Source organism: Trachypithecus francoisi, unplaced genomic scaffold, assembly GCF_009764315.1.
Source record: "Trachypithecus francoisi isolate TF-2019V2 unplaced genomic scaffold, Tfra_2.0 Lachesis_group6, whole genome shotgun sequence".
NCBI lineage: Eukaryota > Metazoa > Chordata > Mammalia > Primates > Cercopithecidae > Trachypithecus > Trachypithecus francoisi.
In genome coordinates, this window is record NW_022681471.1 from 37,626,287 (window position 1) to 37,652,108 (window position 25,822).

Consider the following 25,822-nt stretch of genomic DNA (forward strand, 5'->3'; position numbering starts at 1 on the left):
ACAGGCAGGCAGCCCGGGCGGCGCCTTGAGCCTAGTTAGAAGTTGACCCTACAGGCAGACAGCCCGGGCGGCGCCTTGAGCCTAGTTAAAAGTTGACGCCGGACCTAACCGATAATGTTATCTATAGATTTCAGATGTTGTATAGACAAGCAATGTGAAAGTCCCTGTCTTGTTCTTTTTCTGTTCTAATTACTAGTGCTTGCCATATATCTCTCAACTTCCTGAGCCCAGTATAAACATATCCCACCATATGTCTCCCCTCCATATATCCCTCAACTTCCTGGGCTCATCCCACCATATGTCTCCTACCATATATCTTTCAATTCAAAGACTACCATATATCTCAACTTTAGAAGGACACCACCTGGAAAATCCCCGATAAGAACACAGCCGTTTGTGAGAGCGCGGGAACCAATAAAAAACTGCTAAATGTATAAACTTAAAATGTTAACCAATTGTAATGCTGTAACCTAGAGAATTCCCTCGTTCCTCTGCAACTTTACAAGTTCTGTTTACATTAGGCTATAAAAGGCAAGCGCACGCATTGTTCAGGGCCCTCCTGTATGTTGTGGAACGGAGGGACCAAGTTCGAACTTGCATTAAAGATCCTTGCCGCTTGGCTTTGACTCTGGACTCTGGTGGTCTTTTTCGGGGAACAAACGGTCTGGGCATAACACTACCTCTTTACAGGTATCTTAGTAGGCTGGCAAGAAGTAGAGAGGGCAAGGGCAATTGGTTTCCTAATATGTGTTAATAGAAATATTTAGGCTAGGTATTGTTTTTGTTAAATAATAAAATGATGATTGCAAATTGAAATTGTAGAATATAACATAACCCTGTTAGCAAAATTTGAACTAAACACATTTGAACTATTTAATACCCACATATTGGTCACTTTAAGCAGACAAGGAAATAAATTATGTTAGTGAATATAAACCTTCCGAGATTTTAGTTTTTATTGGGTGGCTTTTTGGAGCGCTATCACTATAGAATTTCAAGCTGGGTTCACAGGCACAGAGTGTCTAGTTTACCTGAACGATTTGGGTACTTGTTTGGCTGCATAGAATTTACAAAAGAAAGGTAAAGACTTGGCCTTATACATTTTGGAGTTTTCCTGTTTTTTGTTTGTTTGTTTGTTTTGTCTTGTTGTTTGTTTCATTATGTTTTTGAAGATTGTGAAGTTGTGGCTAAACTGGTGACAAAAAATTAAAATTCTATTGAAATTATGCAAGACGTGATTGAAATATAAATTTGGAGTTGGTGGTGCTGTGGCAGTCTATGGATATTATTTAGAGAAAATAGGGTTTTCTTTTCATGATCTAATTGAAAACTGAGTTAATCTATAATAGAATGATGACAGGGACAATTTACTCCAGTAGTTTTTTAAATTTTAATAATATTAGTTATAAACTTTGTCCTCACTGAAGGATGTAATTTCTAAAATAGTAGCAATTTGTATATAGATATCTATTTTCTGCTGCCAGCATTTAAACAATATATTACAAATACATGTATTATTACACATTTTTATATTTTCTATATATTATTCCTCACTAGAGAGATCAAGGTCTCCTGAGAGATAGAAGTTTCAGGTCTTAGTATAAAATGAATCTGGATTGCTTCACAACTTATATATGCCTTATATATACATATTCTAATTAAAATTTTTATTTAAAGATAAGTGTAGATTGACATGCAGTTAGTTGCAAGAAATGATGCTGAGAAATCACACGTGCGCTTTTCTCAGTTCCCTGCAATGGTAACATCTTGCAAAATTATAATAAAATAGCACAACCAAGATATTGGCATTGATATAGCCAGGATGGCAGAACATTATATCATCATTTGGATTTATCCTGCTGGCCTTTTATAACCACACCCACTTTCATTCTCTGCTTCCTATCCTAAACCCTGAAAAGCATTAATCTGGTCTCTATTTCTATAATTTTGTCATAGAAAGACTTACAAATGGAAGCATACAGCGTATCATGTTTTGGGATTGGCACTTTTCACTCAGCGTAATTCTCTGGAGAATCATCTTGATTGTTGCAAGAATCAATAGTTCATTCCTTTTTATTGCTGAGTGGTATTCCATGGTATGGATGTACCAATTTGTTCACCCGTTAAATGTTGTTTCCAGTTTGGGGCTATTATGAATCAAGTTGCTATAAACATCAGTGGACAGGTTTTCATGTAAATATAAATCTTCATTTCTCTGGGATAAATGCCCAGGAGTGCAACTGCTGGCTTGCATGTTAGTTGTTTGTTTAGGTTGTAATTGTAGGGAAAAGAAAGAGAGATCAGACTGTTACTGTGTCTATATAGAAAGAAGTAGACATAAGAGACTCCATTTTGTTCTGGATTTGAGATGCTGTTAATCTGTGACCCTACCCCCAACCCTGTCCTTGCAAGAGACATGTGCTGTGGTGACTCAAGGTTTAACAGATTTGGGGCTGTGCAGGGTGCGCTTTGTTAAACAAGTGCCTGAAGGCAGTATGCTTGTGGAAAGTCATCACCATTCTCTTAATCTCAAGTACCCAGGGGCACATACACTGCGGAAGGTCGCAGGGACCTCTGCCTAGGAAAGCTAGGTATTGTCCAAGGTTTCTCCCCATGTGACAGTCTGAAATATGGCCTCGTGGGAAGGGAAAGACCTGATCGTCCCCCAGCCTGACACCGGTGAAGGGTCTGTGCTGAGGAGGACTAGCATAAGAGCAAAGAAGGCCTCTTGGCAGTTGAGATAGAGAAAAGCATCTGTCTCCTGCCTGTCCCTGGGCAATGGAACGTCTTGGTGTAAAACCCGATTGTATATTCTGTTTACTGAGAAAGGAGAAAACCACCTTAGGGCTGAAGGTGGCATGTGCTAGCAGCAATGCTGCTCTTTATGCACTAAAAAGGTTTATGGAGATGTTTGCATATGCATATCAATGCACAGCAATTTTCCTTAAACTTATTCATGTCACAGAGATCTTTATTCATATGTCTTACTGCTGACCTTCTCCCTAGGATGATCCTATTATCCTGCCACTTCCCTTTTTCTAAGATGGTAAAGATAATGATCAATAAATACTGACGGAACTCAGAGACCGGTGCCGGCGTGGGTCATCTGTATGCTGAGCTCCGCTCCCCTGGGCCGGCCCACTTTTTCTTTCTCTATACTTTGTCCCTGTGTCTCATTTCTTTTCTCAAGTCTCTAGTTCCACCTAACGAAAAACGCCCACAGGTGTGGAGGGACAGGCCACCCCTTCATGTAATAAACTGCCGAAGTGTTTTCCAAAGCTGCTGTCCCATTTTACATTCCCACCAGCATTGTATGAATGATCCAGTTTCTCCACATCCTTGACATTTAGCTTTGTCACTAATTTTTATTCTAGCCATTCCGATAGATATGGAATAGTATATCATTGTGATTTTGTAGGGGGAGTGTTTTGTTTTGTTTTTTGAGATAAGGTCTTGCTCTGTTGCCCAGGTTGGAGTGCAGTGGTTTGATCACAGTTCACTGCAATCTTAAACTCGTGGACTCAAGCAATCCTCCTGCTTCAGCCTCCCAAGTAGTTGGGACTACAGGCACACACCACCACATTCAGCTATTTTTTTTTTTTCTAAGTTTTTTCTAGAAATAGACTCTTGCAATGTTGCCCAGGCTGTCCTCAAACTGCTGGCCTCATGTGATCCTCTTAAAGTTTTGGGATTTACAAAACCTCATTGTGGTTTAAATTTGCATTTCCTTAATGTCTAATAACTGATGTCAAACATCTTTTATATTCTGTGCAATGAAATGTCTTTTCAGGTCTTTTGTTCATTATCTAAATAAAATTTTATTTTTTTCTGTTGAAATTTGAGAATTCTTTATATGTTATATATACTAGTTGTAGTAGGGTGAAACCCCCCAAAAATAGCCATGTCCTAATGCCTGGAACCTTTGAATGTTACCTCATATGGCAATAAAGATGAGTCTTTGCAGAGCTAATTAAGTTAAGGATCTTGAGATAAAGAGATTATTCTGGATTATGTTAGTGGGCCCTGAATACAATCACTTGTATCCCCAGAGAAGGAGAGCAGAGGGAGATTTCAAAAAGATAAGAAGAAGGCAATGTGATCACAGAGGTAGAGAAGGGAATGATGTGGCCACAAGCTAAGGAATGCCAGTAGTCACCAGAATCTAAAACTCCCAAAGAAAGGATATTCTCCTAGAATCTCTGGAAGGAGGGAGCATGACCTTGCAGACAAGTTGATTTCAGCCTAATAGTACTGATTTCAGACTTTTGACCTCCAGAACTGGGAGAGAATAAATTTCTGTGTTTTTTGTTTGTTTGTTTGTTTTTCAGATGAAGTCTCACTCTTGTCCCCCAGGCTGGAGTGCAATGGCTCGATCTCGGCTCACTGCAACCTCTGCCTCCTGAGTTCAAGCAATTCTCCTGTCTCAGCCTCCCAAGTAGCTGGGATTACAGGCGCCTGCCATCACACCTGGCTAATTTCTGTATTTTTAGTAGAGACAGGGTTTCACCATGTTGGCCAGGCTGGTCTCGAACTCCTGACCTCAGGTGATCCACCTGCCTCAGCCTCCCAAAGTGCTGAGATTACAGGCATGAGCCACCGTGCCCAGCCACTTCCGTGGTTTTAAGCCACCAAGTTTGTGGAATTTTTTTACAGCAGGTATAGGAAACGAATACATTCTTCTTTTGTTGGATATATGATTTACAAATATTTCTCTCATCCTATAGATGGTTTTCTAACTCCTTTAAAGGGCTCTTTTGCAGAGCAAAAGTTTTTCATTTTGATAAAGTCCAATTTACACATTTTTTAATTTTATGGATTGGGCTTTTGCTGTCAAATCTAAGAACTACCCCAAGCTGTAGATTCTGAAAATTTTGGTTTTGTTTTTTTTTTTCTAAAATTTGTATAGTTTTACATTGTATTTTTAAGTCTATTATCTGTTTTAATTTTTGTATAAGGTATCAAGTTAGATCAAAGTTCATTTGTTTTTACCTGTGAGAGATCGCTTTCTTTGGTGCCATTTGTTCCTCTATTGAATTACTTTTGCACCTTTGACAAAAATCAATTGGACATATTTATGTGGGTATATTTCTGAATTCTCTATTCTCTTCCATTGATCTATATGTCCCCTCCTCTGCCAATATGATATTGTCTTGATTACTGCAGCTGTCTTGTAATCCTTAATATCAGGTACAGTGATTCGTCTTACTTCATTCTTTTTCAAGGTCATTTTAGCTCTTCAATGGCCTACCTGTGTCTTTCTATATAAATTTTAAAACAAACTTGATAATGTCTTAAAATCCTTTTTGGAATTTTGATAGGAATTACATTAAATGAATTTGAGAAGTGTTACCAGCTGAATTGTGTCCCCTTAAAATTCATATGTTGAAGTCCTAACCCCAGTACCTCAGAACGTGGCTGTATTTAGAGGCAGTGCCTTTAAAGAGGTAATTAAGCTAAATGAGGTTGTTAGGGTTGTCCCTAATCCAATATGACTGGTACCCTTTAAGAAGAAGAAAAGTGGACACAGTACTGAGGGAAGACCATGTGTAAGTCTCAAGAGGAAGATGGCCATCTACAAAGCCAAAGAGAAAGACCTTAGGAGAAAGCAATCCTACCAACACTTTGACTTCTGACTTCTAGCCTCCAAAACTGTGATAAAATAACTCTGTTGTTTAAGCTACCCAGTCTGTGGTAGTTTGCTATGGCAGCTCTACCAAACTAATAGAGAAAGAACTGATATCTGTACTACGCTGACTCTTCCAATTCATGAACAGGGTATGTCTCTTGATTTATTTAGGTCTTTGATTTCACGCATCAACATTTTGTAATGTTAGCTATAAATTCCGCACATATTTTATTACATTTAGACCTGAGTATTTTAAGTCACAGTAAATAATACTGAATTTTATTTTGAGTTTCCATATGATCATTGTTAACAAAAAGAGTCATTGACTTCTGTGCATTGATTTTGTACCCTTGTGACCTTGTTGAACTCACTAATTCTAGGAGTTTCTTTGTAGGTTCTTTGAGAGTTCTACAAAAACAATTACATCATGTGTATATGGGAACCGTTTTACTTCTTTCTTTCTAATATATATGCCTCTTTTTGCCTTATTGCAATGGCTACTCAAGAAAGGAAGCCAAATATATTAGTTTCCTATGACTGCTGTAAGAAATTACCACAAACTTGGTGACTTAAAACAACTTTCAGTCCTATGTTGTATAACAGTGGTAAGAATTGATATCCTTGCCTTAATCTTAGGGGGAATGCATTCTGTCTTGTGCCCAGAACTGTTTCCACTGCTGTTGGGAGATGGGCCCACCCTATCACTGGATATGAGTCTTTTTCTAAGTTCCTACTTTGGTTTCTTTGGTTTTTGTCTACATCTGTTGGTGATCCTGAGTTACAGGCCTCTCCAGTACCCAGACCAAGATATATTAGAGATAAAAAGAAACCACAGGGAAGTCACTAGAGTGTCATTCTTCAAGTACTGAGTTCCTCAGCCAGTTCATCTTCTTTGCACTTTCAGAGTCCTTTTCATAAATGTCTATCAAATTATTTATAAGGGTATTTAGTTGTATTTAGAGGAGATCAGGAGAGAAAATGAGTCTACTCCATCTTGTCCCTGAATCATGTATTTAAATAGTTATCAAATATTACATAATAATACAAGGTTAATACAAGGTTTTTTGGTTTTTTTTTTTTTTTTTTTTTTTTAGATGAGCCTAGAAGATCTAATTGCTACTATGGAACTTAGAAATATTTTGAAACAATTTCTTGGGTCCCTAAAATTGACTGTGGATGAAGCTGACTAGCAATCCAACTGGGAGTGACAAAAAGAAGAGGTGCTAGGCTGGTAACAGAGGATAGGAACATCTGTGGTTGGGTTCTGTTGGGAGAGAAATAGGGTGATACTGTGACTTCAGTGGTAGTTAATTAAATGCAGCATCATAATGCCCCTCGGGAATTTTGCCAATCTGTATGCAAAAATAGAGCTTTGTCAGCTACTCTGTGTTTATGTATACAGCTATGTCAGCTACTCTATGTTATGATAGTCTTCGGTGAATTGTACTCGTCAATTAGTTACTGATCATGAGCCTTAAAATTCTGGTACAGTGGACCAGAAGGCATGAGCTTTTCTTCTGAGAGAATCAGAGGGTATCTGGAGAACATTTGCTAGGTGGCTTGGAAGGGGATCTGAAGATACTCTAAGAATAGCAAGAAAAAATAATAATGCTGTGAGTAAAAATGCAGCTTATTGCATAGAGATACTGAGATTTTCACAAATTACATAATACATTTTTAAATATATTTGAATATTTTCTGATTTGTGCATGCCTTTGTTGTACTAAAATAAACATGTGCTGTCTAAGGTATTAAATCCAAAAATTACTGATTTAAGTGCTTTATTTCATTCTAACTTATTCGATGTCTAAATATATAAAGTCTGAGAGTTTCTGTATCATTATATTAGAAAGTGTCTGAACTTTAAGAAATTTAATGGTGTATGCTCACTTGCATTAGCAATTTGAAGATGCTGTTGTATATCTGATGTATCTTCCCATGTATCAGTTTGCATCTCTTAAGTGTAATGGTCTTAGTCTTTTTGAAATCAGTTCTGTTTTATAGTTGTTATTTCCTTTTTGTTTTTGTTTTTCATTTTAATGAAAAGTAGAGCGCAGGTAAGAATCTTGCCATAGCAGATCTTTCCAGAAATGTGGAGTGAGTAGGAATTTGAAGGGTGAAGAAAATTATAGCAAGAAAATATTTTCAAACTAGAGATCAGAAGTCATTGTGGAAATACACGACTGCAAAAAAAGTTATATATTTATGGGAGCAAGAGTAATCATTTTGATGCATACTGTGAACTAAGTACCTTAATGACACCCAAAGGCCTAATTATTTTTAAATAATCATCTTGAAGCATATTGTGAAGTAAATACCCAAATGACACCAAATGAACAGTTCAGGCACTGATCCAATTCACAAAATTACCTTCATTTCTGCCAATTTTGAAGCATTTCTTTAAACAGTGTATTTACCTTCTAGGCATTCTAGGGAACAATCTGAGTTTTAATTTTCCTCTAATCAAGCTTACATGTCCCTCATTCTCTCCAAAATCTTCTCCTACCTTTTAAATGTAAACTATGAGTGTTGAAATGCTATAATGACAAATAAAACTACGTGTTATAATCAGCTAGATCTAGGTTCCAACCCTGACTTTGCTGTCTAGTAGTCTAATCATGTGACCCTGGGCAAGTTATTGCCTAAATGAGAACTAAGTAAGCTGCATGAAGGCAAAAATTTGTTTTGTGCACCAGACACAGAACCGAGATGTGTTCTTGGTATACTGTAGGTGCTCAATAAATAATTGCCAAATGAATGACCTTCAGTTTTCATGTCTATAATGTTATGTTTTTGTGAGAATTTAAAATAATCTTGAGCCAGGAATCTGAGACCAGCCTGGGCAACATAACAAAACCTCATCTCCACAAAAATAAAAATAAAATAAAATACAATGATAACAACTGCTAAGCTCTTGACATATTAGTGCACTCAAATTCTAATGAAACCTTGCTCTTCAAAATTTAGCCAGTCTCACCATCTCTGTGAAGTCTTCCTGAACTATCTTTACCCAACTCTAGTTCAATAATTTAATACATCTTTAGTATCATTACCTCCCCCTTTTATGTGTATGAACTTGCCGTCTGATTAAAACTGGACATGGTGTTTTAATTGTGTCTGCTACCTTTCTTTGTAGGTATTTACTTAGGTTTAGTTTCTTTGACAAAAGGGCAATATCTTCTTTGTTATCTATTGTATTGTTTAAAAACATTGGTTCAAAAGCCACAGAGCCTAAGTTTAAAATTCCTACTCTACAATATACGAATTATGTGGTCTTCTGTGAATTACCAAATAAACCTCTTCCTCTTTTCTATTGTATGTAAACTACAGATGACAACAGAATCTAACTCATATGGTTTGCGAGAATTAAGTGATGAAATACATGTAAAGCTCTTAAAACAGTACCTGGCACGTAAGGAATAACAACTGTTAGCTATGATTATTGTCGTTTCCTGCAAAGCTACATACGAATAATTAAACACAACTTTCTTAAAGACTTGCCTCTAGACAGTGTTGACAGCTGGATAATATATCTTTATGTAACTGATTTATTTACAAAGATTTGAGATATATATCTAATTTCTTCAAAGTAATACAAGACAGAACAGATTAAATGTGACACCTCAAATACACATACAGTGACAGGATAACAGGATGGGAAAAGAAAGCCAGAAAAAAAATTATTTGAACAATGACAGGGTAAATGTTAGAGGTTCAGAGTTTTCAAGTAGAATTTAGCAGAAGCAAAACTCTTTATCATTTTTTTTTCAAGAGTTCATTGCTAGTTGAAATGCAATGATGGGATAGAATGATAATTCACGTTTCACTGCCTCTGAAGGTAACGTTTAAGTTAGCCATTTCTTGAGGTAGCTGCACTTACACACAGATGCATCAACTCAGACAACAACATGCCAATCTGCCACAAGGAAAATGGGTGTGATCTGAGCTCCTACACCAATAAGAATGTTTAAAAGTTCGAGTCTTCATGATCACCTAACTTCAGCCTGAAAGTCTGTTATCTGTATAGGAATTGAAAGAGCGCGATTTATAACCTAGCTTTAATCCACAAACAGCTCTATGAATGAAATATATTGAACTATCATGTAATGGTAAGGGGCAATTTGAGGTTGCTTTCAGTTATAATGAAAATAGATTTAGACTAGCAGTGATTTTTTATTTTTTCCTTAAAGATATATGATTATTATCCTTTTGGTTAATTACTACAAATGCTTTTTTGTTTTGTTGTTGTTGTTTCTTTTGTTTTGAGACAGCGTCTCACTCTGTCACTCAGGTTGTAATGAGATTAATTCCTGCATATCTTTTAGATCCCCACTTACATGTCACTTCCTCTGGGAAGCTTTCTGACACTAAATTGACCATCTTTTTTGATCCTACAGTTCTCTTTCATGCTATTTGCCACATTTCAGGGCCATTGTCTGCTTTTGAGCCTCTCTACTGTAAGACTTCTAAGTTTTTTTTTTTTTTTTTTTTTGAGACAGGGTCTTGCTCTGTCAACCAGGCTGGAGTGCAGTGGTGTGACCTCGGCTCACTGCAGCCTCAGCCTAAACCTCCTGGGTTCTGGGCTCAAGCCATCCTCCCACCTCAGCCTCCAAGTAGCTGGAACTACAGGCACACACCACCATGCCCAGCTAATTTCTGTATTTTTTGTAGAGACAGGGTTTTGCCCTGCTGCCCAGGCTGGTCTCGAACTCCTAGGCTCAAGCGATCCTCCTGCCTCAGCATTCCAGGGTGTGGGATTGCAGGTGTGAGCCACCACACCCAGCAAGTGGCTTTTGTTGTTGTTGTTGTTGTTGTTGTTTTGTTTTGTGTGTGTGTGTGTGTTTTGACATTTTATTGTATATTTATTTGATAGCTATATATCTTCCTTGGTGAAGTTTCTGTTCAAATAACTTGTTACTTTTTATTAACCATTTTTCTTATTTTGAGTTTTGAGAGTTCTTTATTCAGGATACAAATCATTTACTGAATATGTTGCTGCTGAATATTCTTTATTAATCTGTGGCTTTACTTCATTTGCTCAATCCTGTTGTTCAAAGAGCAAAAGCTTTTAATTTTGATGCCTTCCAATTTACCCATTCTTTTTATGGCTTGTGGCTTTTGACATCATAGGTAAGAGCTCTTGGCCTAACCCAATATCCCTAAAGATTTTCTTCTGTTTTCTTCCAGAAGTTTAGTAGTTTTGCATTTTAAATTTAGCTCTATATTCCATTTTGAGTTTATTTTTATATAAGGTAGAAAATTTCCTGAATGTGGGTTTCAACATTTGTTGAAAAGACTATTCTTTCTCCACTGAAATGCCTTTTAGTAAAAAAAAAAAAATTGATTGTATTTGTTCTTTTCTGGATCCCCTATTTATATCCATTCATATATGCACTTTTCTTTCCAACAATACCATTCTTCTTGATTACTGTAGCTCGGCAGTAAGTCCTAAATTCCAGTATTATGAGTTCTCCAATTTTGCTGTTTTTCAAAACTGTTTCAGCTATTGTAGTTCTTTTGCCTTTCTGCATAAATTTTAGAATCAGCTTTTTGATTAAAAAATCTACTGAGAGTTTTGGTTGCAATTGTGTTTAATCTACAGGTCATTTGGGGGCAAACTGACGTCTTAATAATATTGATTCTTCTAATCCACAATCAGGATATATCTCTCCATTTATTTGGGTCTTTAATCTATTTCATCAGTGATTTGAAGTTTGCAGCATACAGCTCCTGCACATAATCTGGTAGATTTACATTTATAATTTTATTATTTTTATGATACTATAAATGGTACTCTTCAAAATTTTGACTTCCAATTTCCACCACTTCTACATAGAAACACAATTTATTTGTGCATATGGACCTTGCATCCTAAGAGCTTGCTAAACTCACTTAATAGTTATTCTAGTTATCTGTGAATGCACAGCAAATTATCCCCCAAATTAGTAGCTTATAAAAACATTCATTATTTCACAGTTTCTGTGAATCAGGCATTGGGTCACATCATATCTTCTTCTTCAGCATGTTTCATAGGCTGCAATCAAGGTGTCAGTCAGGTGGCAGCCACCTTAAGGCTCATCTGGAGAAAAATCCACTTCTATGTTCGCTCATGTGGTTCATATAATTTGCTGGCTTTTGGATTGAAGGACTTGGACCCACATTGGGTGTGTGAGGCTTCTCTCAATTCCTTGCCGGGTGGGCCTCTCTATAGGACAGTTTACAACATGGTAGCTTGCTTAATCAGAACAAGACAGTGAATGAGCAAGAGAGAGTGCCAACAAGAGAGAAAGTGCAAGCAAGATAGAAGTCACAGTCTTTTATAACGTAATCTCAGAAGTAGCATCCAATCACTTCTGCTCTATTCTCACACCAAAAAGGAGGGGATCATTGTGGCAGGGACCATTGGGGGCCCTTTTGGGAAGCAGGCTACTGTATTATTTCTAGAAGCTTCTTTGTAGATCACTTAGGATTTTCTATGTAGACAATTATGTCATCTTCAAACAAAAACAGTTCTGTTCCTTTCTTTCCAATGTGCATTTCATTAATTTTTCTTATGTTACTACACTGGCTAGGACCTGCAGTATGATGTTGAATAAGAGTGGTGAAAGTGGACATCCTGATCTTATTCTTGAACTTCAGGTTAAATCATTCAATCTTTCACTATAAAGTACAATGTCTGCTTAAGGATAATTGTAGATCCCCTTTATCAGTTGAGGAACTTCCCTTCTATTCTGAGTTTTCTGGGTGCGTTTTAATCTTTATTTTTTTCTTTTTGTGACAGGGTCTCATTCTGTTACCCAGGCTGAAGTACAGTGGCACAATCATGGTTCACTACAGCCTCAACCTCCTCGGGCTCAGGTGATCCTTCCATCTCAGCCTCTGGATCAGATGGGGTTACAGGCACGTACCACCATGCCTGGCTAATTTCTTCCTTCCTTCCTTCCTTCCTTCCTTCCTTCCTTCCTTCTTTCCTTCCTTTCTCTCTCTCTTTTTTTTTTTTTTGAGTTGGGGTATTCCGGGTTGCCCAGGCTGCTCTCAAATTCCTGTACTCCCTCCCAAATTGCTGGGATTACAGGTCTGAGCCACTGAGCCCAGTTGATCATTTTTATCTTGGAGTTCATTTTCGCCAAATGTCTTTTCTGCATCAACTAATCCAAAACTGAGATGATCATATGGTTATTATATTCTTTAGTCTATTCAGATGATCAATAATCAACATTAACTGATTTTTGAATGTTGGGCCAGCTATATCAGAATGTATTATCCCTTTTATATATTGCTGAACTAAATTGTTAATATATCTTGATTATTTTTGCATCTATATTAATGAAGCAATTGACCCCTAATTTTCTTGTTTATAAGGTCTCTGGTTTTATTATCAGGGTAATCCTGGTCTCGTAAATGATATAAATGTATTCCTTTTGCTTCTATTTTCTGGGACAGATTGTATAGAATTCTTATTTTTTTCTTCCTGAAATGTATGGTAGAACCTGCTAGTGAAGCTGTCTAGGCAAAGAGATTTTTTAGAAGCTTTTACATTTTTTCTAATTTTTAATTTTTAATTGTTGTAGGTACATAGTATGTATACATTTATAGGGTACCTGAGATGTTTTGATACAGGCATGCAATGCATATTCATCACATCATGAAGAATGTGATATCCATCCCCTCAAGCATTTATCCATTGACTTACAAACAATCCAATTATACTCTTTAAGTTATTTTAAAATGTACAATTATTTTATTGACTATAGTCACATTGTTGTGCTATCAAGCACTAAGTCTTATCCATTCTTTCTAACTATATTTTGTACTCATTAACCTTTCCCACTACCATCCATCCCCCCAATACCCTTCCCAGCTTCTGGTAACCACCCTTCTACTCTCTATCTCAATGGGTTCAGTTGTTTTGATTTTTAGATTTCACAAATAAGTGAGAACATGTGATATTTGTCTTTCTGCGTCTGGGTTATTTCACTTAACATAATGACCTCCAGTTCCATTCATGTTGTTGAAAATTACTGAATCTTCTTTTTGTGGCTAAATAGTACTCCATTGTGTACAAGTACCACCTTTTCTTTATCCATTCATCTGTTGGTGGACACTTAGGTTGCTTCCAAACCTTGGCTATTGTGAACAGTGCTGCAGCAAACACGAGAGTGCAGATGTCTCTCTATATATTGATTTCCTTTCTTCTGTTTATATACTCAGCAGTGGGATTGCTAGATAATATAGTAGCTCAATCTTTAGTTTATCGAGGAACATCCAAACTGTTCGCCATACTAATGGAGTTGTACTAATTTACATTCCCACCAACAGTGTGCAGGGGTTCCCCTTTCTCCACATTCTCACCAGCATCTGTTATTGCCTGTCTTTTGGACATAAGTCATTTTAACGAGGATGAGATTGTAGTTTAATTTGTAGTTTTGATTTGCATGTCTCTGATGATCAATGATGTTGAGCACCTTTTTATGTGCCTGTTTGCCATTTGTTTTTAAATGGCTATTCAAATATTTTGCCCATTTTGTATTGGATTATTAGACTTTTTCCTATGGAGTTGTTTGAGCTCCTTATATATTCTGGCTATTAATGCCTTGTCAGATAGGTAGTTTGCAAACATTTTTCTCCCCTTCTGTGGGTCTTCTCTTCAGTTAAGTCTCTTAATGAGAGTTAAGCTATTTAAACAGGTTAACCATTTTTTCATATGCAATCTTTGGCAGTTTATATGTTTAAGAGAATTGATTCATCTCATATAAGTTGTTGAATTGATAGGAATAATTTTTTAATGTCTACAAGTTTTGCAGTGATACTACTTCTTTAATAACTGACACTGGTAATTTGAGTTTTCTCTCTTTTTAAATTGATTGTCTTGCTGGTAGTTTGTCAATTTCATTACTTTTGTAAAAGAATAAGCTTTGGCATACACTGGTTTTCCTCTATTGCTCTCCTATTTTTAATCTTAATAATTTCTGCTTTGAATTTTCTTATTTTCTTTCTTCTGCCTGCACGGGTTTCATTTGCTCTTCATTTCTCGTTTCTAAGAGTAGAGGTTTCAACTACTGATTTGGGACAGTCCTTGCTTTCTAAAATAAGTAATTAATGCCACAAATCTTCCTCTAAGCACTACTTTAGCTACATCTTACAATTTTTAACAGCTTTACTGGATATAATTGGCAAACATAAACTATATATATTTAAAATGTACGATGTGATGTTTTGACATATATATGTACAATATTTGTGAAATTATCACTACTATCTAGATAATCAACATATCCACTGCGCCTCAACTTCTCTCCTTGCCATTTAATAACCCTTTTCATCTGCACCACCCCATTCATGATTGTCCCCAGCAACTACTGCTGTTCTTTCTGCCACTGTAGATTAGTTTGCAGTTTCTGAAATTCTATATAAATGGACACGTAGTATGTACTCTTTTTGTGTGACTTCTTTCACTCAACTTAATTATTTTAGGATTCTTCCATGTCATTATGTGTATCAGTATTTCATTCCTTTTTATTACCAGTGTTGACAATTTGATTATAATGTGTCTGGGCATGGTTTTCCTTGAGTTCATCCTGTTCAAGGTTTGCTGAATTTCTTGAATCTCTAAAGTTTTCTTTCACCAAATTGGGGCAATCACTGCCCATTTTTGTTCAAATTTTCTTTCTGCACTAACTCATCTTTTTCTCTTCTCCCTTTGGGACTCTAATGGCACAAATTTTCTCTAATTTGGTTGAAACCCACAGGTTCTTGAGGCATTGTTCATTTTTCCTCAGTGTTTCTATTCTTCGGTTTGAATAATTTCTATCGATTCATCTTCAAATTGACTGACTCTTTCCTCTGTCATGTCTACTTTGTTATTAAGCCTATGCTATATATTTTTTAAATTTAGATATTCTATTTTTATGTCCTAAAATTTTCAATTTTTAATAATTTATTTTTCCTTTGAGAGCATCCATATTTCCATTAATTTCTATTCATTAGTACATAAAATATTGCAAGAGTAGCTGCTTTAGAAGCTTTGACTGACAATTGCAACACCTTGGTAATTTGAGGTTGATATCTGTTAGTCATTTTTCTGGATATATTTTATGTCAAGCAATTTTACATTATATCCCGGATATTCTGAGTGTTAAATTTTGTACACGTTAGGTCTTGTTAAAATCTGCTTGAGAATGCAAGCGTTTTGTTTACTTGTTTGATTTAGTAGGCATTGAAAACCCAGTTAAATTCAGACTTAAAGTTCAGTCTTGCCTCTGTGGTGAGTGGATTCAATGTGTTTTGTTTTCATAACTTTGGCTATGCTGCTTTGAGTCTGTCCCACACACGTCATTCAGGGCATGATCTCTGACTTGGATGGATGTTTAAATACATAAAATTTTCTAAAGCTTTTCTATGCTTCTTGGAGTCTATCCTGTTTACTTAAAGCTCAGCATTAAGACTGGCACTTTTTCAGGTTTAAACCCAGAATTAAGAAAATCTTTTACCAGCTGTCTACTCTATGGGGTTCCCTTCCATACTCTCTGGTCCACAAAGTCCACTTTTTCTGGTCTGCTGGCCAAAAAGAAAGGGTTTCTTCAAAATTTTAGTGCTCATACCATCAAAGCTCTCTGACTAAGGTCTTCTCCAAACAAAGCCATGAGACAAAAAGGTGAGGGAAAACTGTATTTCCCTACATTAAGGAAACTATAGAGACCCCTTTTGCCAGTTACTCTGGCTGGAAAGATTGGGTTTCCATAAGGATTTAAGCCACTCCTGGGCTACCACCATGCAGCTATGTGACTGAGTCCTGTCCCTGGGGCAAAGCTACTAGAGAAAAGAGAGGAAAAAAAAGAGAACCTCATTTCCATATAGGTTATTTCTCTAAGTTTTGATTTCCCTTCAATCTGTTTTTGTTTATTTTTCTGAGTCCTCAGGTAGTTGCTTTTGAATTTTTTTGCAGAGTTATTGATTGAATACAAAAGAAGAGATAGTCTTTAGTGGGTTTACTCTATTTTTGTTGGCATCAGAACTTTAATTTAAACTTAATGTTTGAATGTTCCCAGATTTTGGGGGCTCTGTTAAGCTGGCTCCTGTGATTTGTTTATTTATTTATTTTTGATGTTTCCATCATTCTTTGTTCACTTCCTTACTTTTCAACTCAAAAGGTGTTCCAATCTCATGTGTGTATTTTTTGTTTGTTTTTTTGTTTGTTTTTTGAGACGGAGTCTTGCTTTTGCTCTGTCGCCAAGGCTGGAGTGCAGTGGTGCAGTCTCGGCTCTCGGCTCACTGCAACCTCTGCCTCCCGGGTTCAAGCAGTTCTGCCTCAGCGTCCCGTGTAGCTGGGACTACAGTTGCGTGACACCACGCCCAGCTAATTTTTGTATTTTTAATAGAAACAGGGTTTCACCATATTGGCCAGGCTGGTCTTGAACTCCTGACCTCGTGATCTGCCTGCCTCAACCTCCCAAAGTGCTGAGATTACAGGCGTGAGCCACCGTGCCTGGCCCTCCCAATCTCGTGTTGTAATTTTTCTGCCCCATTCCTGAAATTAACTATTTCCCCAAGGAGTTTCTCTTTCTGTTTTTGCTCATTGCTACTCATGTGACAATGGTGCTAAACTGTCTTAGTGAACAGACTAGGAAATAATTCCAAGTATATATATAAATATTATGTTATCTCTCTAGCTAGCTAGTTATAATCTATTACCACTATGAATTTACACGGATATCATGAATTAGTCCAACGATGTAGAGTTCATTATTTCCTTCCCCTTTTCGAATTTTTAACTACCTTATGCAACAGTGAGAAATCTGGCTTCTATTATGTTTGGTATACCTACACACTTACAGAATCCCAGAATACACTAACAATATTGGTGGTGTTATGCAATCACTATTGCATAACACCAATAAAAAGCAAACCTAGTATTTAGATTTTACTTATATATAGACAGAATGTATAATGTACAAATACTCTGTTTTAAAGTTACTTAGGTTAGATCTTTTTGTACTTCAGTGTGGTTATGTTATTAATTTCAAATAGAATTAGATTCTTTGGATTCTGTTTATAATCCATTTCAGTTAATAAAGAAATTCCTTATTTAAAAAAAAATAATCCCATTTTGTGGATAGTCTGTAATATATTTAATTAATCTCCCTATATATAGAACTTAGGTTATTTAGAATACTTTGCAATTGCAAATAATGCTCATATGAATAATCTCACACATATATATTTTGCTATTATCACAAGTTTATCATCCAGTGAACACTTTAGATGTTAGTTTTCTGAGTTAAAACATAATCTCATATGTAGTTTTTTTCAGTGTTGTTAGATTTTCCTCCAAAATGGTTTGCAGAAATTGACATTCCCACCAGCAATATACAAGAGTACTGATGTCTCCACAGCCTTGCCACAGTGCAATTCAAGCTTGTCATATTTTGCCAATCTGATAGGTTAAAAAATGGTATTGTGGTGTCATTTATTTTGCATTTTTCTTCTAATGATTGAGATTAAACGTATTTTCATGTATTTAAGGACCGTATATATATGTATAATTCAAATATTCACAAATGTGTATATATATATTTAAATATATATATTTTTTGGGGGGGTGGGGGTCTGGCTCTGTCACCCAGGCTGAAGTGTAGTGGCATGAAAACGGCTTACTGTAGCCTCGACCTCCAGGGCTCAAGCCATCCTCCCATCTCAGCCTCCCAAGTAGCTGGCACTACAGGTGCCCGCCACCACCCTTGGCTAATTTTGTTGTTGTTGTAGAGACTGGGGTTTCACTATGTTGCCCAGACTGTTCTCGAACTCCTAGGCTCAAGTGATCCACCTGCCTCAGCCTCCCAGTGAAACTATTTGAGTCTGGTGGGATTTTTGTGCAATAGTTTCCTTGATAACTATTTCTTCTACTGAAATTTGTCTGTTTCCTTCTATATCTCATGGGGTCAATATTGTTAACCTGGATTCCTCTGATAAATTATCTATTTTTTATGTTTTCAATTGATTTGCATATAAATCTACAAGGTAATCTCATGATTTACAAAATTTATTTTTTTCTATGGTAATATTCCCTCTCATATTTTATTTGATATATTTATGCTCTATTCCTTTTCCTTGTTAAAACTAGCTAGTAATTTTCCATTTTGTGAAAATCTTTTAAAAGCCCAGGAGTGCCCTGGCATGCTGTTTCATGCCTGTAATCACAGCACTTTGGGAGACTGAGGCGGGTGGATCACTTGAGGTCAGGAGTGGCCTGGCCAACATGGTAAAACCCCATGTCTACCGAAAACATAAAAAATTAGCTGGGTGCTGTGGTGCACGCCTGTAATCCCAGCTACTCAGGAGGCTGAGGCACGAGAATCACTTGAATCCAGGAGACGACAGTTGCAGTGAGCTGAGATCGTACCACTGCACTCTAGCCTGGGTGACAGAGTGAGATCCCTTCTCAAAACAAAACAAAACAAAACAAAACAAAAAATGAAAGAAAAGAAAAGAAAAAAAAGAGCCAGGTGTTTAATTTCTTGATTAGGTATACTGTCCTTTTTTTCTCTATTGTTCTCTACCCAGTGAATTATTGCTGTTATCTTTATTATTTTTTTCTGCTTTGTGCTTTCTTTCGTTTTCTTTTTTGGTCCTTTTTCAAGATTGTTTAATGGGAATTTATTCATATACTTTAGTTTTTTACTGATAAATGTAATTGGAATTATGAATGTTCGTTCCTTTGTTCACTCCTTTATGTGTATCCTATAGATTTTGATAAAGCAGTGTTTATGCTATCATATTTTAAAACAAATTTGATAATTTCTGTTTGCATTCTTCTTTTCCCACAAGAGCTGTTTAAAATTTATGGTTCCAAGATGATATTAAAGCTTTTGTTGTTAGTACTTTCTAGTATTGTTACATTGTTATCAAAAAGAACTTTTTATAAAATTCTACTTTAACCTTTCTTGTGACCTAATATATGATTAAATTTTGTGTACTTCATGTGCACTTAAGAAGGTATACTTTCTATGATAAGAGTGTAAAGTTCAATCTACATTCATAAGATCTATATTCTTTTTTTGGTCCAGTCTTTCTTCTACTGAGTACAGTATATTAAAATCTCCCATTATTAGAATGCACCCATAAATGTATTCTTCCACCTTTTTTAGATTTTCCTTTATAAAAGTCATTTCTGTTTTATTGGATGCAGAGATATTCTTAACTGCCATTTCTTTGTAGTTAATTGTAGCTTTCTTTTATCATTAATAAGCATCTTCCTTTTTCACTCTTATCATTTTTTACTTCCAATTTCTTTTGTCAGATATCAAGATAGCAATTTCTGCTTTATTGTTACCATTTGCTTGGTATACTTTCACCTACCCTTTTATTTTTAGCGCTTACTAATCCCTGGATTGTAAGGGTTACTTTTGTATATGGAATATACTGGGTCTTCTTCAGAAGCCTAATTAAAAATCTTTTATGTTTAATAGAGTGATAGCTTCTTCATTCGAGTTTATTATTATTACTTCCTGATATGTTTGATTTCAACTCTGTCATATTAAATCATCATATAATGTTAAGTGTATTTGTATGTTTTCTTTTCTTTTCCTTTTTGAGATGGAGTCTCACTCTGTTGCCCAGGCTGGAGTGCAGTAGCGCAGTCTTGGCTCACTGCAAGCTCCGCCTTCCGGGTTCAGGCAATTCTCCTGCCTCAGCCTCCGGAGTAGCTGGGACCACAGGCGCCCACCACCACGCCTGGCTAATTTTTTAGTAGAGAGGGGGTTTCACCGTGTTAGCCAGGATGGTCTCGATCTCCTGACCTCGTGATCTGCCCGCCTCGGCCTTCCAAAGTGCTGGAATTACAGGCGTGAGCCACCGTGCCAAGCCTTATTTTCTTCTATTTCTTCCTCTATTGACTGGTTTGGCTCTTCTACTGATTACATTTCCTCTGGTGCTTAAGAAGGTGTGTATTTTTGTTCTAGTGGTTAACTTTATATTTATAACATGCTTAATGACCCTAGACTCATGTTTTCTTATCAATTCTATTACTTTCTGATTTGCCAGTTTTTTAAGGTTATAATTTAATTCTTATTCGTTTATAGAAGAATCAGTGAAGCGATTCTACACTCCTCTTCCCCTTCCTCTTTCTCTTCCTAATTTTTGGTTGCATTGTTTCCAGATTGTTAGAACAGATAAAATGTAATATATATTATATGACATAGTATTTTTCTGCTCTTATAATACCATTTCTTTTATTTTAACTCTAAAGTTAAATTTATTAAATGTTTATCATCAGTCTTTTTGATGAAATTATCCCAGTCATTGCTTTGTTAGATGAATCCCATCCACTATTTTATTTTGCTTTATTTTGTAATTTTATTTTATTCTATTTTATTTTATTTGAGACAAGTCTCCCTCTGTCGCCCAAGCTGGATTGCAGTGGCTCAATCTTGGCTTAACTGCAGCCTCCGCCTCCTGGGTTCAAGCAATTCTCCTGCCTCAGTCTCCCAAGGAGCTGAGATTACAGGCAGGCAGCACTACACCCAGCTATTTTTTTTTTTTTTTTTTGTATTTTTAGTAGATACAGGGTCTCTACTAAAGAAACCCAGTAGGCCAGGCTGGTCTCGAACTCTTGACCACAAATGATCTGCCCGCCTCAGTCTCCCAAAGTACTGAGATTAAGGGCATGAGCCACCACACCTGACCTCCACTATTTTATTTTTTAAAAGGGCTTGTGGTACAGAATTCCCTGAATTTTAAAAGACTTAAACTTTTTATGGTCTTAATGGACAACTTGTCTAGATATAGATTCATTTTTCCAAACCTTTTTGTGTACTTAAAAATATTTTTAAATTTATGGCATCTGTTATATAGAGTAAAATTCACCTTTTTAAAACTGTGTACTAGAATTTATAGCTCTTCAAATTTTTATGTATATATGTATTGTATAACCATCACCACAATCAAGATATAGAACAGTTTTTTTTTTTTTTTTTTGAGACGGAGTCTCGCTCTGTTGCCCAGGCTGGAGTGCAGTGGCCGAATCTCAGCTCACTGCAAGCCCCGCCTCCCGGGTTTACGCCATTCTGCTGCCTCAACCTCCCGAGTAGCTGGGACTACAGGCGCCCGCCGCCACGCCCGGCTAGTTTTTTGTATTTTTTTTAGTAGAGACGAGGTTTCACCGTGTTAGCCAGGATGGTCTCGATCTGCTGACCTCGTGATCCGCCGGTCTCTGCCTCCCAAAGTGCTGGGATTACAGGCTTGAGCCACCGCGCCCGGCCTAGAACAGTTTTATAATACCAAAATAAATGCCTTTTTGAAGTCATCTTCCCACTTTTAGCCATTGAAACTGCTAATCTGTTTCCTGACTGTATAAATTTGCCTTTCAAAGAATGTCCTATAAATGGTTGTTTTTGAAAGTATTGTTTCACTATTGCTTTGTTTTGTCTTTTTTTTTTTTTTTTTTTTTGACAAGTAAGGCCAGTCTAACGCTCTTGCTCTTGTAAATTTTTCCTCCTTTTGCTTGGAAACCCTGAGGATTTTTTCTTTATATTGAAAATCCAGTGTCTCAGATTTATCTCTGAGTTCTTTGTTTCAGGTCAGTTTTCTAGCACTGGGTTGAACCTATCAATATGTAGAGTCAGATTCTCTTTTATTTCTGGAAGACATTCTTGGATTATAGTTTTAAATACTAATTATGTTTTACTATTTGTTCTTTTTCAAGGATTCTCATACATACATTTGATCATTTTTGCTGATATTTCATTTCAACCACTCTCTTTCTGATGTATTTTACTTCTTTCTTTGTCTCATCTTCATTCTCTTTATTAACCTGTTTTTTTTCTATACTCCTTATTAAGTTTCATATGAATCAATTCTTTGTTGGGTGCTTTTCATGTTCATTCCTGACATGATGTCTTTTTCTTCTGTTTTATTTGTCCTGAATTCAGTTAATTTTGCTTCATATTGTCCTATTTTTTGGCCATTTCTATTCTTAGTTATTAGATTACTACTTCAAGGTATATTTTTTAATACCTTAACATGCTTGTTTGAAGATATTGTTTTGAAGTGTTTTGCTAGCATGTTCTTCTGCTTGATCATTCTTTTTTTTTTTTTTTTTTTTTTTGAGACGGAGTCTTGCTCTGTCGCCCAGGCTGGAGTGCAGTGGCCGGATCTCAGCTCACTGCAAGCTCCGCCTCCCGGGTTCACGCCATTCTCCTGCCTCAGCCTCCGGAGTAGCTGGGACTACAGGCGCCCGCCACCTCGCCCGGCTAATTTTTTGTATTTTTAGTAGAGACAGGATTTCACGGTGTTAGCCAGGATGGTCTCCATCTCCTGACCTCGTGATCCACCCGTCTCGGCCTCCCAAAGTGCTGGGATTACAGGCTTGAGCCACCGCGCCCGGCCGATCATTCTTTATTGGAGGGAATGTTCATCAAATGCCTTCTTTCTATTCTCACATTCTGATTTCTTTCTACAGTACCTTGGTATAGATGAAGATTGGTTGCATCTCAGAATTTCTATGAACATGACTGGCAGTTTGTAGGTAGCTTCCAAAATTCCAAGCTCAAGAGCATCCTCTTCTCTTTGTGTATCAAAGTATGGTTTCTTTACTGGAGGGCCTTTGGGGGACAGTGGGAGACAGTAGAGGGAGGGATGATGGGCCCTAATATTTTGACATTTTCTGTATTGTGAGATGATAAATTTCCCCCTCTTGCTTCTTTTTCTTTTCACTGTGCTTTTTTTTTTTTTTTTTATGCATACTTTTCAGTACCTTATCTAAAGGCTAACCTTCTAGAGAAACTTTTCAGTATTTTCATACTTGGGGTAGACTTACTTGCTTGTGGTGTTTTTGTTGTTGTTGTTGTTTTTTTTTTGGATGGATTCTTGCTCTGTCACCAGGATGGAGTGCAGTGGTGTGATCTCGGGTCGCTGCAACCAACCTCCGCCTCCCGGGTTCAAGCAATTCTATTGCCTCAGCCTCTGGAGTAGCTGGGATTACAAGCACCCACCACCACGCCTGGCTAATTTTTTTGCATTTTTAGTAGAGACTGGGTTTCACCACGTTGGCCAGGCTGGTTTCAAATTCCAGTGAAATTTGCTCCGTCTGCCTGGGCCTCCCAGAGTGCTAGGATTACAGGCGCGAGTAACCAGGCCTGGCCACTTGCAGTGAGTTTAGATCAATCTTAGGCTTTCTAATAGCTTTCCTCTAGTTTATTTCATGCTATTTTTCCTGGGCTACTCTTCTTCTACACAACAGCATGGGGTAGAAGCCTAATAGATAGTTCAATGTTATTTCCTGTTTGTTTTTCTACTTACAGGTAATTTGAAATTTGAATGTTCTCCACACTTAATGGTGGTATTGTGTAGTTTTATTGTTTTTTATATTGTTATTTGTTTATTTGGGCAGGGGAATAGATATGTTAAGAGGCTTGGATTTATGTTAATACCATTATTTGGCCACTCACATTTTTTAAAAGGGAGAAGCTGGCAAGACAGACACCACAGAACAAAGTGTACCTTCTAAATCACAGTTTCACTTCATTCCAGTAATCTTTTCTTAATTTTGGAGGAATAGAGTGGTAAAATGCCCACTGAGCAGATAAAATACTGGTGCTTTAAGGCTAATGCATCATTGAAACTTGATGAAGAATAAGAAAAGCATATTTCCTGAGAACACTTTATGAAATGCCTATTAAGATAATCTACTATTGCTGCAGGTTTAGAACAGGCTAATTAATTTTTACATTTCATGAGAGATTATTTTCTAGATGCATTTATTTTCTTTTAGGATTCCACAACTAGATACACTTTCAATATTATTTCTTCTAGTTTCATTATACACTCCAGGCAACTGGAAGTCTATTTTACTCCTTTGTGAGATAAGCATATTAGCAATTAAATTCAAACTGGGCTTTCCAACTTCCTAGTAAACATACTTTGTAGAATTGTATAAACGATTTGATTGTTCATCATAAATATTAGCTGGAAATGAAACCTTAGGTTAAAATGAACAGAATGAAGGGATGGAAGAAAATCAAAAGAAAAATTAAAAACCTCTTTAAAATCAATTGAAACTTTCAATACCTGAATTTTTAAAGTGATAATATGAACTTGCACTTAAATACTTAGTAATTAATGTTGCTATCTCTTGTCTCTTTGTAATAACAGAAATTATAGACTCCATGAACAAGAAGAATAGCTATTATTGAGTGCCTGTTTTGTGTCAAGCACTTAATTTGGCAGCTTTAAAAAGGATTTCTTAAAATATATTTATTAAAGTGGATGAGCCTGTTTTTCCTTCTTTGTATCAGAGATGGTAGTAGGTATATGTACTGCCCAGAACACAGGGGTTGAAAGATGTTTCTGTTACTGTCCCATTCGGTATACTGTAAAGCAACTAACTGTTCATTCACTGTTTACAAAGACACTAAGCTGGAGAGCATCTATGTATGATTTTAATATATTATAAATTGTCTGTTTTGCTTTTGGAAGACTGTTACTGATTTATTTAATAAATATGATACATACATCCAACTCCTTCTGTCACACAATTTGCTTTTGTCTTTTTCCAAATGTTACAAGTAAAATAATTAACTTTATGAGTGTTTACTATGACAGCAATTTATAACATTATATGAGATTGAAAAGTGAATAAAATTGTACTTACCATAAAGGATTGCCAGGAGAGACAGGGGCATGACAAGTAGTCCCACTAGCATATCAGCAATGGCTAGGGACATTAAGAAGTAATTGGTGGCATTGTGCAGTTTCTTTTCCATGCTTACTGCCATGATCACAAGTATGTTGCCACCTATTGTCATGATTATTATTACGACGATTGAAAGTGCTGGCCAGTTTTGTACCCCGTCTGGGAATTTGAAGCGTCCACCATCGGAGGTATTGAAAATGTCAGTTACTATAGCTGCTACTGGGCTCACAGAAATATCGCATTGCCAAACCAATAGGCCAATTAGGTGCACGCTGAAAATTAAGAAGAAAAAAAGATAATCAGGTACGTATTATATTACTTATACACAATATGTTGCTCATGCAAAACAACTGCTTCTCCAAGGATCATTGTCATCATTATCATTATTGTCATCATCATTATTTCTACTCTCTTAATTAAATCTCAGTATTTCTTCTTTCTCTCCAAAAATCACCAACTTTTATTGAGTGATATTATTATGAGTTAGGCACTTAGTTTGCTGAAACATG

The 25,822-nt window shown here is 36.5% G+C and overlaps 1 protein-coding gene across 1 annotated transcript in view; it reads right to left on the bottom strand.

Moving 5' to 3' along the window:
- Positions 1-25,822, bottom strand: part of HTR2C (5-hydroxytryptamine receptor 2C) — a 189,280-nt gene that overhangs the window by 158,729 nt on the left and 4,729 nt on the right. The window contains 1 exon segment of the mRNA XM_033201443.1: positions 25,272-25,585. Within this exon segment, the coding sequence (XP_033057334.1) occupies positions 25,272-25,585 (314 nt within the window).